The sequence below is a fragment of the Lissotriton vulgaris genome, chromosome 5, assembly GCF_964263255.1.
Source record: "Lissotriton vulgaris chromosome 5, aLisVul1.2, whole genome shotgun sequence".
NCBI lineage: Eukaryota > Metazoa > Chordata > Amphibia > Caudata > Salamandridae > Lissotriton > Lissotriton vulgaris.
The window spans coordinates 1057105684-1057120391 of record NC_141693.1 but is presented as its reverse complement, the minus strand read 5'-3'; the positions used below and the strand labels follow the sequence as shown (position 1 = coordinate 1057120391).

The window sequence follows — 14708 nt, the reverse complement described above, 5'->3', positions numbered from 1 at the left end:
CTTTTCCTAAGCTACTGTGGAGTCTTTATGTTAATAAAGCGAAGGAAGATATAGCATAATCTGAAGCCTCCGGTCCTGACATAGAATCAGGATATGACAGCAGTAACCATTTTTGTCATCACAAGCGTGAGACACTTGCAAAAAGGGACATATTGGGACCCATAAAAGGAACTCCCCCTAAAAAGGGTTGAAAATCAGGCCACTGGTTTAAATTTTCCAAGGTGGAAAGGTCTTGTGGTGAATGTTTGCCTTGCGTTACCCCCCAAGGGGGAACACACAAGTCCATGCATGATGACCGATGCAGAGAGGGCAGCAGCATGCTTGGAAGTGCTTCTTAGGTTAAGGCAAGGGGAGAGCGGCAGAAACTCTAGAATGGCTCAGTGCAGGTGGGGGCCTAGAGTCTGGTTAGGGGCTTAGCTGTGAGAAGTGGTACATGTAAAGAGGGGTCCCCGTCAGGGAGAAAAAAGTTGTGTTACAAACCAACAATTAATAATTCAAACACTTTTGAAAGGAAAAAATAAAAAACATTCTTGACTTATAGAGATGTGTATTTTAATTTATTCACAATACCACAAACCGATACTTCAAAGGAATTTCATACAATTGTCGCAAAATTGTGCCCCGACAGAAAAGGGGGGAAGGTGAAAAGGAGTGCTGAAGGGAGGGGTTAGTAGGAATTGGATGAACACAGTTGTGGGTGATGAGTACAAACAATATGAACAGGATCAAAGCAATTACAAAAACAACAAGTGCCAATTAATTTATAAAGGCATGAAACGATAAATGATTATCACAGCAAAACTTTCGACGGACACCAAGTCAGTAATGAACTGTAAAGGGCAAGTGCCGGAAGTTTGAGTAGAGGACACCGTCGACGTTTTGACCCCTATAAACAGGCTCACTTCAATCCTTAAGTGGGGTCTTCATCAGGACTAGGAAGGTGGGGGGGATTGTGGGGCAGTCCATGGAATCGTGGCCGGCTTGGCTCACGATGTGGAGCAGCGAAGGACTGTGGTTGGGTCACAGGTCACTCGCCAGGAGAGTAAATATCAATATGAGCTGTGCATCAGGAATTGCAGCAAATGAGTAATGGCCAACAATATTGGTTATTGGTTGTCAGCAGCTGAAAACGCTGTGTGGAGGGTCGCGGTTAAATCAGCAACCCGGATCAAGAGTCTTTTAACTGTGTATTTCGGAAAACCACAGAAAGCCGGTCCGTTTCAGGTACACGGTACACGCGGTCTATGTCAGGCGCCCGTGGGCTCGTATGCTGGGATTCAATCAGAGCTCGTTCAGGCTGCTGTAAGATCCAAAACTCCGCAGGCACTGCTACGCTCGCCATTCCATTACATATCTACATACACCCCTATATTACATATTCTGCCCCACACTATCTCCCATACACTACATCCCTTCCTCTGCTCACCGCACACTCACTGTCTTTTTTACCACTGTATATTTTAAAAACCTGTTTCAGCTCTCCTCCTAAACTTTATTTATAGTATTATGAAATCTGAAAATAATCTCATATTTTTTAGCTTCTTACTACTAATCGTTCTTCCCCTACACCTTTCTCTCTGACCCCCTGCTTTTGTTTCGGACCCTCCTAAATATCTCCTCCTGCTCCATGACTGCTGGTTTCTTCTTCAGGCGCAGCACCCTCACCCTTTCTTTTTAGGTCTCATAGGCGTCAGCCATGCGAAGCGCGGTCTCGCCAGAGACCTATTGTCAGCGAGTCTTCTTTCCAGGAGAGGAGACAGGAGCTGGCTGCGCGCTCGGAATTGAGCGGGCCACGTGCACGTGAACGCGCTCGCTGTGGCCAGCTCCTGTCTCCTCTCCTGGAAAGCTGTACCACAGAGCCACACCTCCCCCTGCCTACGCATGCGCACAGAGACACACACACGAGCGCACCTACACACACACTCGCACGCACGCACACACACATACACAGACCCCCGCCCACCCCCGCCGCACACACACAGAGACTCACACACCAGCGCACCTACACACACGCACACACCCATAGAGCCCCCCCCGCCGCACATACGAGCGCGTACACACACACACACACACACACAAGCGCACCCCCCACCACAAGTAAGGCCCACTTATCGCCACTCCGGGGCTCTCCCTCGGGCATGGGAGCCCCGCGTCACCAGCACTGCTTCTCTCCGTGGCACTCGGTGGGCGCGTGCTAGGGCTTCCGAAGACTGAAGTCCCGCCCCACTGAAGGTTTCGATTTCGAATATATTGTGGGCATCCATAGTATTAATGGTGTCCAGACCTGACACAGAGATGCCATTCACATAATGGTACCCATTATTGAACTGTTGTGGTAGTCAAATATAGAGTATTTACCTACATGAAAACTGTACTTTATGGCACAGTTTGTGTTTCTCAATTACATTTTTTAGTTTGGAGGAAGTGAGTTTGTGCCAAAATATATTTAACGCTGATTCTGCTGAGCCGGGGAGACTTACATCAGGTGTTATTTCATTAATGCCACAGAGCACAGGGATTTGTTCTGTTTTTGTAAAGGGAACGGACAGATTCAAACATGCTCTCCGCACTTACACAACTTGAAGGAAAAAACAATGAATCGTATGTACTGGTATCCCCGTGTTCATTGGAAAGCGCAGGATCCTTTTTTGCCCCGAGCTGTGTAGCTAACAAACAGCTCTCTGATGCATGGCGTTATTTTCGTTCTCTGTTAGGCCGGCTTTCTGAGACCATCAGAGCTACAAGCCTGCTTCACCTCGCACTTGCCAACGATTGGGCAATTTCCATCCACCTCCTGTCGAGTCTGTTTTCACGACGAGGGTCCTCCTGAGAGCTGGGGTGAGAGTACGGGCTGGAGAGAGGAGGCGTGTTTCATTGACATGAGTCGTGACATGAAAAAGAATTAGAGGGGTTCCTGTAAAGGTGCACGTAGAAACTGACAGATACAATTGAAAATGAGCAATAGGCTCAAAACGCAAATATGCCTGTGCACACAAGAGCTCTGTGCACCCGGCATTCATGAAAAATAACCACAAAACTGCACATAAAAAGGGAAGCCCTCGGCTTATATGGGTCCCTTTTTACACGACTTGACTGTCCATTCCACCTGTGCCTTCCAACATACCAGCTGCGTAGCCAGGCGCCCTTTTTATCGTTACCTCACTTGTAAGCACGCAGGCATGCCGTACTCGATGGAATTGGGAGGCGTGTACCAAGCTGTACTACAGGACGGTTAAGAGAACCATTAAACCAGGCTTTGTGCTTTTTCCAGTTCAATGTCTCAGGGTCGTCAGCAGGATTGGAGCCATGTCAGTGCCAGGTCTGCGCGTGTACCTACCTGTCCCAAGCCTGTCTCTTTTGGGTCCCTTTTAGGAATAGCAACGGCGGGCACAGGGGGTGAGTGGCAGAAAACGTGAAAAGCCTTGGTGCAAGGTCATCGGTTTAGCAAGAAGAAACGTGACCGCACAGATCCAGCCCCAAGGGGACGCCGAGAGAATGTGTCCCTGTGTATCTAGGGTGCGTTTCCGCCAGCTGCCCGGCGCTGTTTGCTCAGCCTGGCTCTGCTGATAAACCAGGATTCCAACTTGTTTTAAATTGCTTCCACAAAAAAAAACTATCTTTTGCTGAATTCTTGATAAACGGAGTAAAAATATGTAATTCCCTAAAAGAATGAAACTTCCTTCAGATCCATTATCTTCACATTTGAGGTCACAAGACTTCCGCTGAGTTTCACTCAGTCTGTTCTTATCACATGACCCGAATATTTTTTCAACCTTTAACAAAACGTTCACTTTTTCTTCTTCACCGTTAAACCTTTTAATAAAAGACAATATGAAATACTCTGTGTAGCCCCACATCGTGTTCCCATACCATAGACAGTCACTAGAGTGCCAGTTTGTAAAAACGGACACCAGGAATGTCATTAAAAAGAAAATGCACTGCTTCCTTGAGTATAGGAACAAAGTATGTCTTGCAGAAGTGAAATGTTACTTCTGATGTAACGAAATCAGTTTATTTTTAGATTGACCTGTTCTGGCGACAGATGAAGACTGATTAAGAGAAGTGCACACATTAGCATTTTCAAGCAACCTGACCGTTTCTACTGTATGGGAAGTGGGTATCTGCCCACGATGAAGTAATTTCCTAAGCCTGTGAGTCTACACACGTCCAAATTGATCCTGTCAGTTTCTTTGCTACTGGCACCACCCATTTAATGACCACTGCCTCTCCTGTTATACCGCTTTGCTCAGTCTACTCAGAGCCTTTCTAAAATGATCACAGGTTTTACTTTCTACATCAAAGGTGCTTGAGGAAGGAACTAATATGATGCTTTATTATGTCTATTTATTTATCAGCATTTCTAGAGTATGTATGAGATCAGAGAGGTGTCAAAGAAAGATAAAAACCGAGATCCGAAACAATCAACTTGTTACGTAAATAAGAGTGAACAGTAGAAACAAACACGTTTACGTGCTGTACAATTCATTGAGCATCAGTGTAATTGCAGCTGAATAACGGACCATAGACGATACAGAAATATACATATATAATAGTAAAAATGACATAACAAATCCCTTGTGAATTTAAGATAGTAGCCATGTGATAAGCCACCCTTCAAAATGTTGTTGGAAAAGTAGGGTTTCACGTCTTTTTGAAGGTCTCAAAAGAATTGCTTTCCCGGAATAAGGGGGAATAGATTCAATATCTTCAGAGCCCCTCCTTAGATAGATTGTGCAATGGTTCTCCCTTTCTTTCCCATATCCCTCTTTATCACCATCTCCCTACGTTGGTCAGAACTGCATAGCTTTGCTCCTACTGTGACCCAAAATTGTTGACTGCCTTTATTTAAAAATAAAAATAAAAGAGATCCATCTCGCACTCTTTTTCTGCATTCACACTTTTTCTTGACAGGAGTCTTTACCCAACATCCTCATTTCTATCAGGTTTATGACTGAGGTCTACTAGCAAGTTTTTGAAGCATGTATTGGTCTAGACAGAGGAATAGCTTCTTCATAACCACCGTTTCTAGATGTATGTTCTGTATAAACTAATGAAATTGCTTGATGAGAAACGCCTTAATTTGAATGCCTGTGCCTCTGTCAAACGAGCTAAGACCGCATTGAGGCATTTTCCAGGCATGTTCCTTTCTGTGTTATGGGGGGTGGTTATATCCGTCACCAAATAAGCATTCTGTAAGTATTACTATGTTGACACCTGATACAATAGCGGAGCGAATTGAGCCGAGAGGTTGTATGAAACCTGCTTGCTTAAGTCGATGGATACCCAAATGTTGTATTGTGATCGGACAGAACCTACCCAAATTTTGGAAATATGTGATTGCCAAGGTTTAAAGGTGATGCAAATTATTAACAAAGACAAGAGTGAGCCTTATGTCCATGTAAACACGGGTATCAAGTAATCCTTGGAACAGGCGTTCACATGCAACTCTTTATGAAGAAATGTATTATTATTATAGAAATTTCTGTGTGGAATCAATCCTAAAAGGCACAGACTTGTGTAAATCGAACAGTGTCGTTCAGTTATAATTTGGAAGAACCATAGTAGCAAAGCCAGCATCTTTGTGAGAAACTACTGTTGAGCCGAACCGAATTTTTATTAAACATTATTTAGATAAACAATATTGAGTGTTTTTTTAAGGACGCAAGAAAATAGGTAGACCCCCAGGTGTGCAATCAAACCGAAACGGAAATCACTAAACATAATGCAACTATTGAGGGTATCGGAATAATTCCTGCTCATGGAGCATATTTGGGTAAGAGCAGCATCGTGAATCACTGTGAGGCAGACGTAATTGGAGCAGTTATTGGCCCATGAGGGGCTATCACATTGAAGATATCCCACTACATGGTTTATGTTCCTACAAGACTCAGTTGCACACCTGGGGTCTACCTATTTTCTATTTACTCTTTTCTTGTGTCTTTAAAAAAACACTCAATATTGTTTATCGAAATAATTTTTGTTTAATAAAATTTCAGTTCGGCTGAACCGTAGTTTCTGACAAAAATACTGGTTTTGCTACTATTGTTCTTACAAATTGTAACTGAATAACACTGTTTGAGTTACACGATTTGGTGCCTTTTAGGATTGATTCCAGACAGAAAGTTCTGTGATACTAATACATTTCTTCAGAATGAGTTCCATGTGAACGCCTGTTCCAAAGATTAAAGGTGATGCAGGACTGTTTCTGTGGGCTTTCTCCCATCACCCACACTCTTGTAACTACTTCAGCCATTGACCAAAACCATCACACTGACAGACTTTTTTTTAAGAGAGTGTAGTGGGAAAGATGCCCACAGTGAGAGTGACGGGGGTGTATCCACTTGCCTATGCCTACACGTGTGGGCTTGGCTTGCAAGGCTATTTATTACCTGCTTTGGGAAGCACTATCTGTTTCTATCACTTAGTGCAAGGATGCCCACAAGTTGGTAATAGAAGGAAACCTGCACACTTGGAATAATGGTCACATTGAAAGTATCTTTATCCATTTTGCTCCTACCAGACCCAAATGCAACCGGAGTCTAGTTTACCAAATTTCTTACCATTATCCTGCCATGATCCACCTGATTCAGTGTTCAGTGGATTGGGGAGAACTAATTCAGAGCAATTTATCCACGGTTGAAAGAAAGTTTGATAAACTGAATGACAATTATCAAACTTCAGGTATGAATCAAGGAATTTCAAACTTAATTGACAGATAAAGAAGGAGAAAGACGTATACACAAGTGAAAGAAAACACACCTTTGAACAGCAGGGAGGAGTACTTGAAGACCCCAGTTCAAGCCATATTAAAAATGTTGATCTTGCCAGTTGAAGCTGAATGTGGAGATTCTGCAAAGCATTTTGAAAATGTCTTCATCAAACACGTGGCATAAATCTCAAGGAAGATCAGCACTGGATAGGTGTTCAAAAAAAGTAAACACCATGAATGCAAAGAGAAGTAGAGAAGTTAAGGTAGATTCCAAATTTCATACTAGTGGACATTCAAGATGAAGAATAAAATCTTGGAAGAAATATGGAAAAAACGATTCCTGGAATTCAAAAGCCATTGATTGATTTCATTGTTCCTGGACCCGACCATCAAGCTGGGTTACTCTTTGCGCACAGCTTAGGATCAAGTGGACTGGAAATTAGTCTTGTTTCTGACTGTCATTGTGCTGAAGCCCTTAAAGAATTGGTGCTGCCACTGCAAGTGCAGAGAAAAAATAGATTAGAAGTAAATGAAGATACAGATGTCCTACTTCATTTAATAGTAAAAGTATAACTTGTATTTGGTGAACTCTTGGTTTGAAACTTATTGCCTCAGTTGTGCTCTCGCCCATCTGTGGTCCTGTAAATGACTGATTTACATTTTTGAATAAGAAAATAGGGAACTGATGGCCTATGGATTGTGAACATCTCTAAGCACATTCCTTAATATGGCTTCTGCATAATTTTCTCCTGTTTGTAAGGAGATGGCATTCTGCCTATCTGATCTTTATATTGCAGTTTGAAAAATGACTGCACATGGAATACCATTTCTCCAGTGAGACGTGTTGAATTCTACCTCTGTTTGCCTTATGATTTTCTCTGTGTTTTTTTAGTCACATCCAACGAAAGGCTGTGCGGAGAAACGTGTCGATAGGGAGCCTTGACAGCTAATACTACTACTACTGCACATTACTTCTATTTTTCATTTAATACACGTGTTTTCCTTTTGATCAAGTTCCCCTGGTCCTTTAACTTCTCTTAGTGCCTCATGCATGCAAGGAAAACTGGTTAAACGATCCACTTCTGCCTTTCTTAACACCTTCAAATTTTACCCTAGTGCAGAGCGTTTTTCTGGTTCTCCTCCCTCACTTTACTACCCTCAACCTCACTCTCTCAACACGATGATCTCCTTTGTTGTAGCCATTTTCTTTATCCCCATGTTTCTGATTTAACCCTTTCTTTAGACAACGAGTTCTCCCCTCTTCCCTTGTGTCCAAGATGCACGTTTGGTCTGAGGGACCAGGGCCTGAAAACAGGTGATTATTAACCTTGGATTATTTGATTTATTCTGAAAAGTTACATAAATGATGATCTTTTAAGCTAAACAATGTGAATGATTGAATGTTCTGTTTTCGTGCTAATTATCCCTTAGATCACACTGTACCTGGCGGACAAGATGCTGAGCTCAAATTAGATGAAAGTTGCCCGTTATGAAGTGTTACCTTGTGTTGCAAAAGGTCTGTTTTTTGACAGAATCCAGCTTGGGTCGTTTTCAACCTTCTGGTCACAAATGTCACATTTCCTGGTGATTTGCCCTTTAAATAGCAACTTTAAAATACACCCTTTTGCTTGCATTTTTACTCACTGTGCTTATTTTTGAATACCCATTATTTGTCAGCTACATTTTAGATGTGAACTTGGTATTTTCACTAGCGTGCGTTTATCTGCTAAGTAGCAACAAAAGGCTCTCATTAATTTGGTTTCCTCATCACAGAAGGACTCAAGCGGTTACCACATGTTAGTTGTAATCATTTTACCCTCCCACCTCCTACAGATTATCCAGTCAATGAAATGTGTCACCTATGAGCTCCCATCGACTGACTGAAAGCAAACCTAGGAAGATTTTATGGCAAGTCCGGAGGTCCCTATTATGCCTTTTCATTCTTTATTTAAACAAGAAAACCAAAGAGAAACCAAAGCAAAAAACAAAAACGGACTGAAGTGTCTTTAGTAAGTAGATAATTAATAATTAGTGCCCTGTTAGAGCTATTGTATCCGATGCTCTCCCACTGGTTTTGCGGACAGTAGTCATCAAGTTGATTGGCCTCATTTTAACAAAGTGCTGACAGCATAGGTATGGGGTGGTCAGATATTAATGCTTAGGTCATGTGCAAGAAAGGGCTGTCATATTGTGCAGGGTGTATAACTCATTTACCCTCACTGTCTGCATCTTGTTTATCATACACAGCTCCCTTCCCCGAATTCTCGAGTTGGAAAGATGTTCAAACTAAGCGGTTGCAAACTATGGACTGCTGCAGACGTGTGATTATTTTCTTCTACTAGAAAAGTGTCCAACTCTGTGCTCTGGCCTGCAAGCAATTGACCTCATTTTGTTCAGAAGCACCCCTGAAGAACAGTGGTTGATCGCCGTGAAATTGGGTCCATAATATTGCTACAGGCGTGACCAAAGAAGTAATAGCAGCAGTAGAATGATAGGTCCTCAGATTATGACAAAAGATGTAGAAAAATGATCTGCAGTTGAATTTATTAAAAAATGTTTGTGCAAATAACCTTTGATACATTCATGCTTTAGCATTGTTTGTGTATAAACTGAGACAGTTTGGACGCTGTTGACAGCCCTGTTGGCACAAACAAAGAATCCATACTGCTGGTAGTAGGACCGTGCTCCATACCTATATCTGGCACAATACAAGAGGTTAGAGAGAAGGGCAGCTGAGAAAAGTGCCAAAAGGACCAACTTGAAGCAACAGAATACAGTATTTCTTGCTTGTAAATGTGTGATAGAAAAGAAAGACAAGCTGATATCTTTCTTTTCCCAGTAACTCTACAGACACGTGCAACCATGATAGTGTAACATTTCCACGCAAAATGCGCACTCAAATATACACACCCACTCCTAAATGAGTGAATATGAGCAATGGTGACAGAACAATAATGGAGTATTCTGACTTTTCGTCCATTGTTTGGCTGTTTATGGTATGGACAAGCTGCATTTGTTGGCTGGGAGAATTTGTCTCAGATAACATATATTCTCATGGCCCTAGGTAGAATTGGTTTTTAAGAGTGATACCAGCATCAGAACAAGTGGCAGCAGAGCATGACAGATGAAGTATGTTAAAGGACATAGTTGGTTAATCCATGTTCAAATCTTGGTAATAAAATCAGGAGCAAAAGCTGCTTCACACATGGTTAAGTATGTGCTATTGAGCATTGACATTCATCTATATGGGACTGTTTGAAATGAATGACAGATGAAGTTTTGACAGTTGCTATTTAAATACTTGATGATAATGTCTCAATAAGTATGGCAATCGGCCAAAGAATGGTGATTTTGTTTTGCCAAGATTGGTAAAAGGGGAGTCAGGACCTGATGGACTCCAAGATGGCCAGAAGTCTTCGGAGCTCTGCTGCTGCTCCAATCTCGAGGCCACTTAAGTCTCTGAGGTCAAGTATGAAACCCGACATGGATGCTGTGGGTTTGTGTAGGCTGACTGCTTGTTTGGCTCACCCTTTAGTACCTTGCACCAGTAAAGGAACATGGCACAGCTGTGTAGAAGCAAATTCTGGACCTACCAAAATGGTGTTGTGCACTGAAAAACCCCAAGTGCTCCCACTCTGTGAACTCTGCTCGGAGAAGTGTGGGATCTTGAAGGTACAGTTCTGGATGGAGAACTAATTAGGGGAACTGGGCCTCAGGGAAGTTGGGGTGGGGCGGCAGAGAGATTTGAGGTAAAGGAGGCCTCAAGGAGAGCTTAGGGAAGGGCTACCTTTCAAGCTGTGCTGCTCCCCTCCACACGGTATGACGAAGGCTCATAGTCTGGGAAGGAATCGTAACGATTTCAGCAATGGCTGGCGAAAAACAAAGATGAGTATTTATCTTTAGGGCCCATGATTCTAAGAGCAGGAAGGAGAAGGAGTCTGAAATCGGTAAGGCAACAGTTTCCTCCTTAACATGTGGAGAGGACATGATTCTGCATACAATTAAAGATATCCAGAGCACAATGAATAGTGTATAATAAAGGTGGCTGCCATGGCGGAAACCATGGAGAATGTAAAACATCAAGTGTTCTCAGCTGAAAGATGGTTCGCGACCATGGGTCAATATGTAATGGCACCTGGAAAACAAATCAGAAACATGAGTAAGCAACACAGACATATCCTCAAATCGAAAACTGTAAATTCTCCTTTATTGCTAATTAGGAATCAGAAGTTGACTATTTGTAAAGTGATGCCGAGGCTAGTCAGGTCTCATGCTGTGATTCTATAACCAACTGGAGCAGGGTAAACCAAAGCTGAAGGTGCAGTGTGTTTTCTGCAGGAGGTAGTGCTTGATGGCAACAAGAAGGAAGGAGGTTTGTGTCGGAGGGCTGTACATTGACCACCCCATGACTCGGCCGGCAGAAGAACAGGACTGGAAACCGTGTTGGTGCAGCTCGCTAACAGATGGTGAAGAAGCAGCTGATTGCCATTAAAATGCCTTTATCATTAGGATTCATGTGAGCCTCTCTTTGTGTGACAAAGTGACAACATTTGTCTTTGCGAACCCTGAGGCTGAGTGGTCATTTCTTGAGTCGAAGAAAGCCAATGGAATGATTATTCCTGGTTCTATATTGCTGCTGATGCTCGGGGGGGGGGGAGGGAGAGGGATATGCCAGGAATGGACCTAGTTCAAAGTTATACTGTGTGCTTTGAAGAATGGTCGGACTGATCTATAATGCATCTGTGTTATTAATGCATCTGTGTTATTTGTTTTGTCTCTTCTTATCTTTCCCTCACATCCCTCGCCCTCCCCTGGACTAGTACTGGGTGAACAGAGTCATACACTGTGGAAGGTTATTGTAATAGATGTTTTTTAAAAGTTGTGTTGTTTTCTTGAGCCGTTTTGCATGGGTGAGCTGAACCGGAGTAGATTAATGTAGTTTATATGTGAAGTGGAAGATAGGTTTTTCTCTTCCCACCACTATGTGCCTATTCTTTCCAATAAAGATTTATCCTTCAATAAAGGACCCTACAAAGGGTCCAGACTGTATATAGAAAATGTGAGAGGAGATATTGACTGTACTAGCCACTGTGAGACACAATTAATCTTCACAAAAAAAGAGACAGAATTTCACACTTAAATATCTTTTCACACACAATATGGCAATCCGACAGCACTATCCATGATGGAAACATTTCAAACAGAAATATAACATTAGAGAATACATCACACACATACATTTGAAAAATTATGAACATATTCGACATCATACATCACTCACATCCAGTACAGCTCAGGCATGCCACATTGCCAATAACTCTGTGTCCAGGTTTTCCACATGCCAGCCATTGGGATAGTTACTTACCTGGGGAAAGCATAATTAATGAGTAAAGTCCTCTGGCCACACCCCTCTAACGCACCACCCAGTGAATAACCAGAACATAGCGGCCATCATAATATGCCTCAGATTTCAATCTTCGCTGAACACCTTGAGAATGTGTGGTCGTGCCACTGACTGAACTATGATCTACAAATGTCAGACTGTTCTCTACAAAAATGTCAGTAACATCATTTGGTGGGACCTCATATAATTCTTGAAGTTATCAGAGCTGAAGCAGATGATCACCCATAACAGCATCCTGTAGCAATGAACGAAACAAGGAAGAAACCCTTGACAGAATAAATGAAGTTATAGGTCTAGAGTAACTGTACAGACAAAAGATTACAGAACTTTGGGATACGCCTGCAGGATCTTAAATAACATTGTCAAGGGACTGGATTGATAAAATGCTCCTTGAGAAAACCCCAGTGCTTTAAATTAAATATGTAGCTTCACGGGGAGCAGTGTAGAGAGCGATGTGCAGCAGAGACCCGTAGGCTAGCTGCACTGCCTTATTTCGATGCCTCTATAGCTACCTAATTAACGTGTTTGGCAGACCATGGTAGACCGCATTCCCATAGGTGAGGGGTGATAAAACTATTGACCACACTTTGGCCATGTAGCTTCCTGACAATGAAAGGAGGATCTTTTAAAGAATTGGTACTATAAGGAAATATCAGGAAACACTATGTTCTGACTTTCAGAATCCGTATGCTGCAGTTCAGATCATTATTGAGCATGTTTAGGATTTTGCAGACAAGACAGGGTCTGAGAATAAGCCTACAATATAATGCCAGAAATCTTATTTTGAGGCGTTTTCCTTTGTTCAGCCATTTTATCTTGCCAGTTTTTTTTAATTTTCATACCTGACATTTCCTAAAATGTCTGTGCCTGCCTCCAGTGTCAGAAAGTCAGGGAGCCCTTTTTCCATACTTTTATATGATGTGTAGTGCCTTGCTGGCATCTGCACACCTAATATTCTGTTACTGGTCGAAAGAGAACACACAAACTCACCTATGTCCCACTTCACTGGGGTTCAGTTAGTTCCTGCTATGTTTCTTGTTGGGTGGGGCAGCAAGGAAAGAATGTGAGTGTGGTGTAGGCATCTTGTTAGAGCCCAGCCATACGTCTTGTCTTGGATTCACTTGTTCCACCCTCAATTCCCTGAGCACTAGACTGGACTGGCCTATATTCAATCACAGCAAAAAAAAAAGTGAATGGCAGTTGCTATGTTCTGGCATTTTCATGCATGGGATTGGCCTTTTGTTTTATTGCTTTTTTCAAAGGGTTTTGCCATTACTACTGTGGGGCCTTAGATTCATGATTGAGATTCTATGGAGTACATGCTTAAGTAAAACTGAGATGACTTTAGATAATTGCTTTAAAAACCCATCTCCTTCTTCATCTCTGACTTCAGCTGATAATTCTTTAATGTACATTATTGGAACCCATTTGGGTGCCTCCGCATCCATTCTTTTCCTACCCAGTACGCTATGAGATTGCTCTGTATCCTGTCCTTGTCAGGGGGCTTCCACTGAAATACGGATTGAGCATGCCCATTGTGTAATACTGCTCATATATTTAGTTTGCCGGCTTATGTAAGAAAGTAAGGGATTGGTTCAGTGAGCTTCTATTGGTACACTCTCTTACAGAAGTGAGTCAGTCTTACACCACTCTATTCGGATCTTCTAGAAGAACACTGTATGTTGGAATGCATCTAACCTTTGAATAGAAGAAACAAAGGCCCTCAATTTAGAAAGCAAAAAAACCCTTATTTCTTGTTTCCAGAGCGACTGATAATTAGTCAGACCTAGCCTTAAGATAAAGTGCATCTTGAGTAACTCAACAAAACTCTTGGATTTGAATTATAAGGGTTAACTCTTGAACAGCCTACTTATGATCCCTCGATCTTGGAATGGATGGTTGGCTGCTCCTGGAAAGGCTCGCAGGTGTTTTTTTTAAAGATTAGACTTACTCTAATGCACTGTCCTTTGTTTGTTCTGTCAAAGCAGCACAGATTCAGGGTAGCAATCCGATCTTGCTTGGGCAACACTTCAAATTATTTCTGGAAGGATCTTCAGCAGCATCAAATAACTGAACTTGTCCTTTTATGGGGCTTTATTTCCTGTGTCACCAGAGTTGCCTCATGGAAAGCTGGTAAAGCTTCTCTAGGTTATCCACAGGATTGATAGGCACAGCAGCTTTGACATCCACTCGAGTCTCTGGGAATTACCTCAAGATTCTTGTATTCACTATTAAGACCTTATGAAATCATCTGTGATCATTTCTCTAAATTTCTATCCTTTGGATAAGCCAGTCTTATAAGCCTACCAACTTATGGCACAAATAAAATTATCTTGTGACTTACTTTAATAAATTATCTTCAACTAGATTGGTTAGTAGAGTTCCATAAGATAAAACTGGACTAGGGTTATGAAAAATGGTACACTATAAATATGGTAAAATGGAGGTCAAGGTGTTGGCATGTTTTTTTTTTTTTAGTAAAAGGTAAGGTCCGGACATGGAAAAATGTAATGCATGGAAAAGGCTCACATGTAACTTCATTGTGCATACTAAACATTTAAAGTGATGGATTCATAAATATATACTTCTGACAGG

At 42.1% G+C, this 14708-nt stretch overlaps 1 protein-coding gene across 3 annotated transcripts in view; it reads left to right on the top strand.

Moving 5' to 3' along the window:
* NT5C2 (5'-nucleotidase, cytosolic II) overlaps window positions 1-14708 on the top strand; it is a 395416-nt gene that overhangs the window by 219943 nt on the left and 160765 nt on the right. For 2 of the 3 annotated variants that reach the window (XM_086922713.1, XM_086922714.1), the window contains one exon: window positions 7953-8024. The exons of the other annotated variant lie outside the window; for it this stretch is intronic. In XM_086922713.1, the coding sequence (XP_086778839.1) occupies window positions 7953-8024 (72 nt within the window). The remainder of the gene's footprint in view (window positions 1-7952; window positions 8025-14708) is intronic. 3 annotated transcript variants of the gene reach the window in all.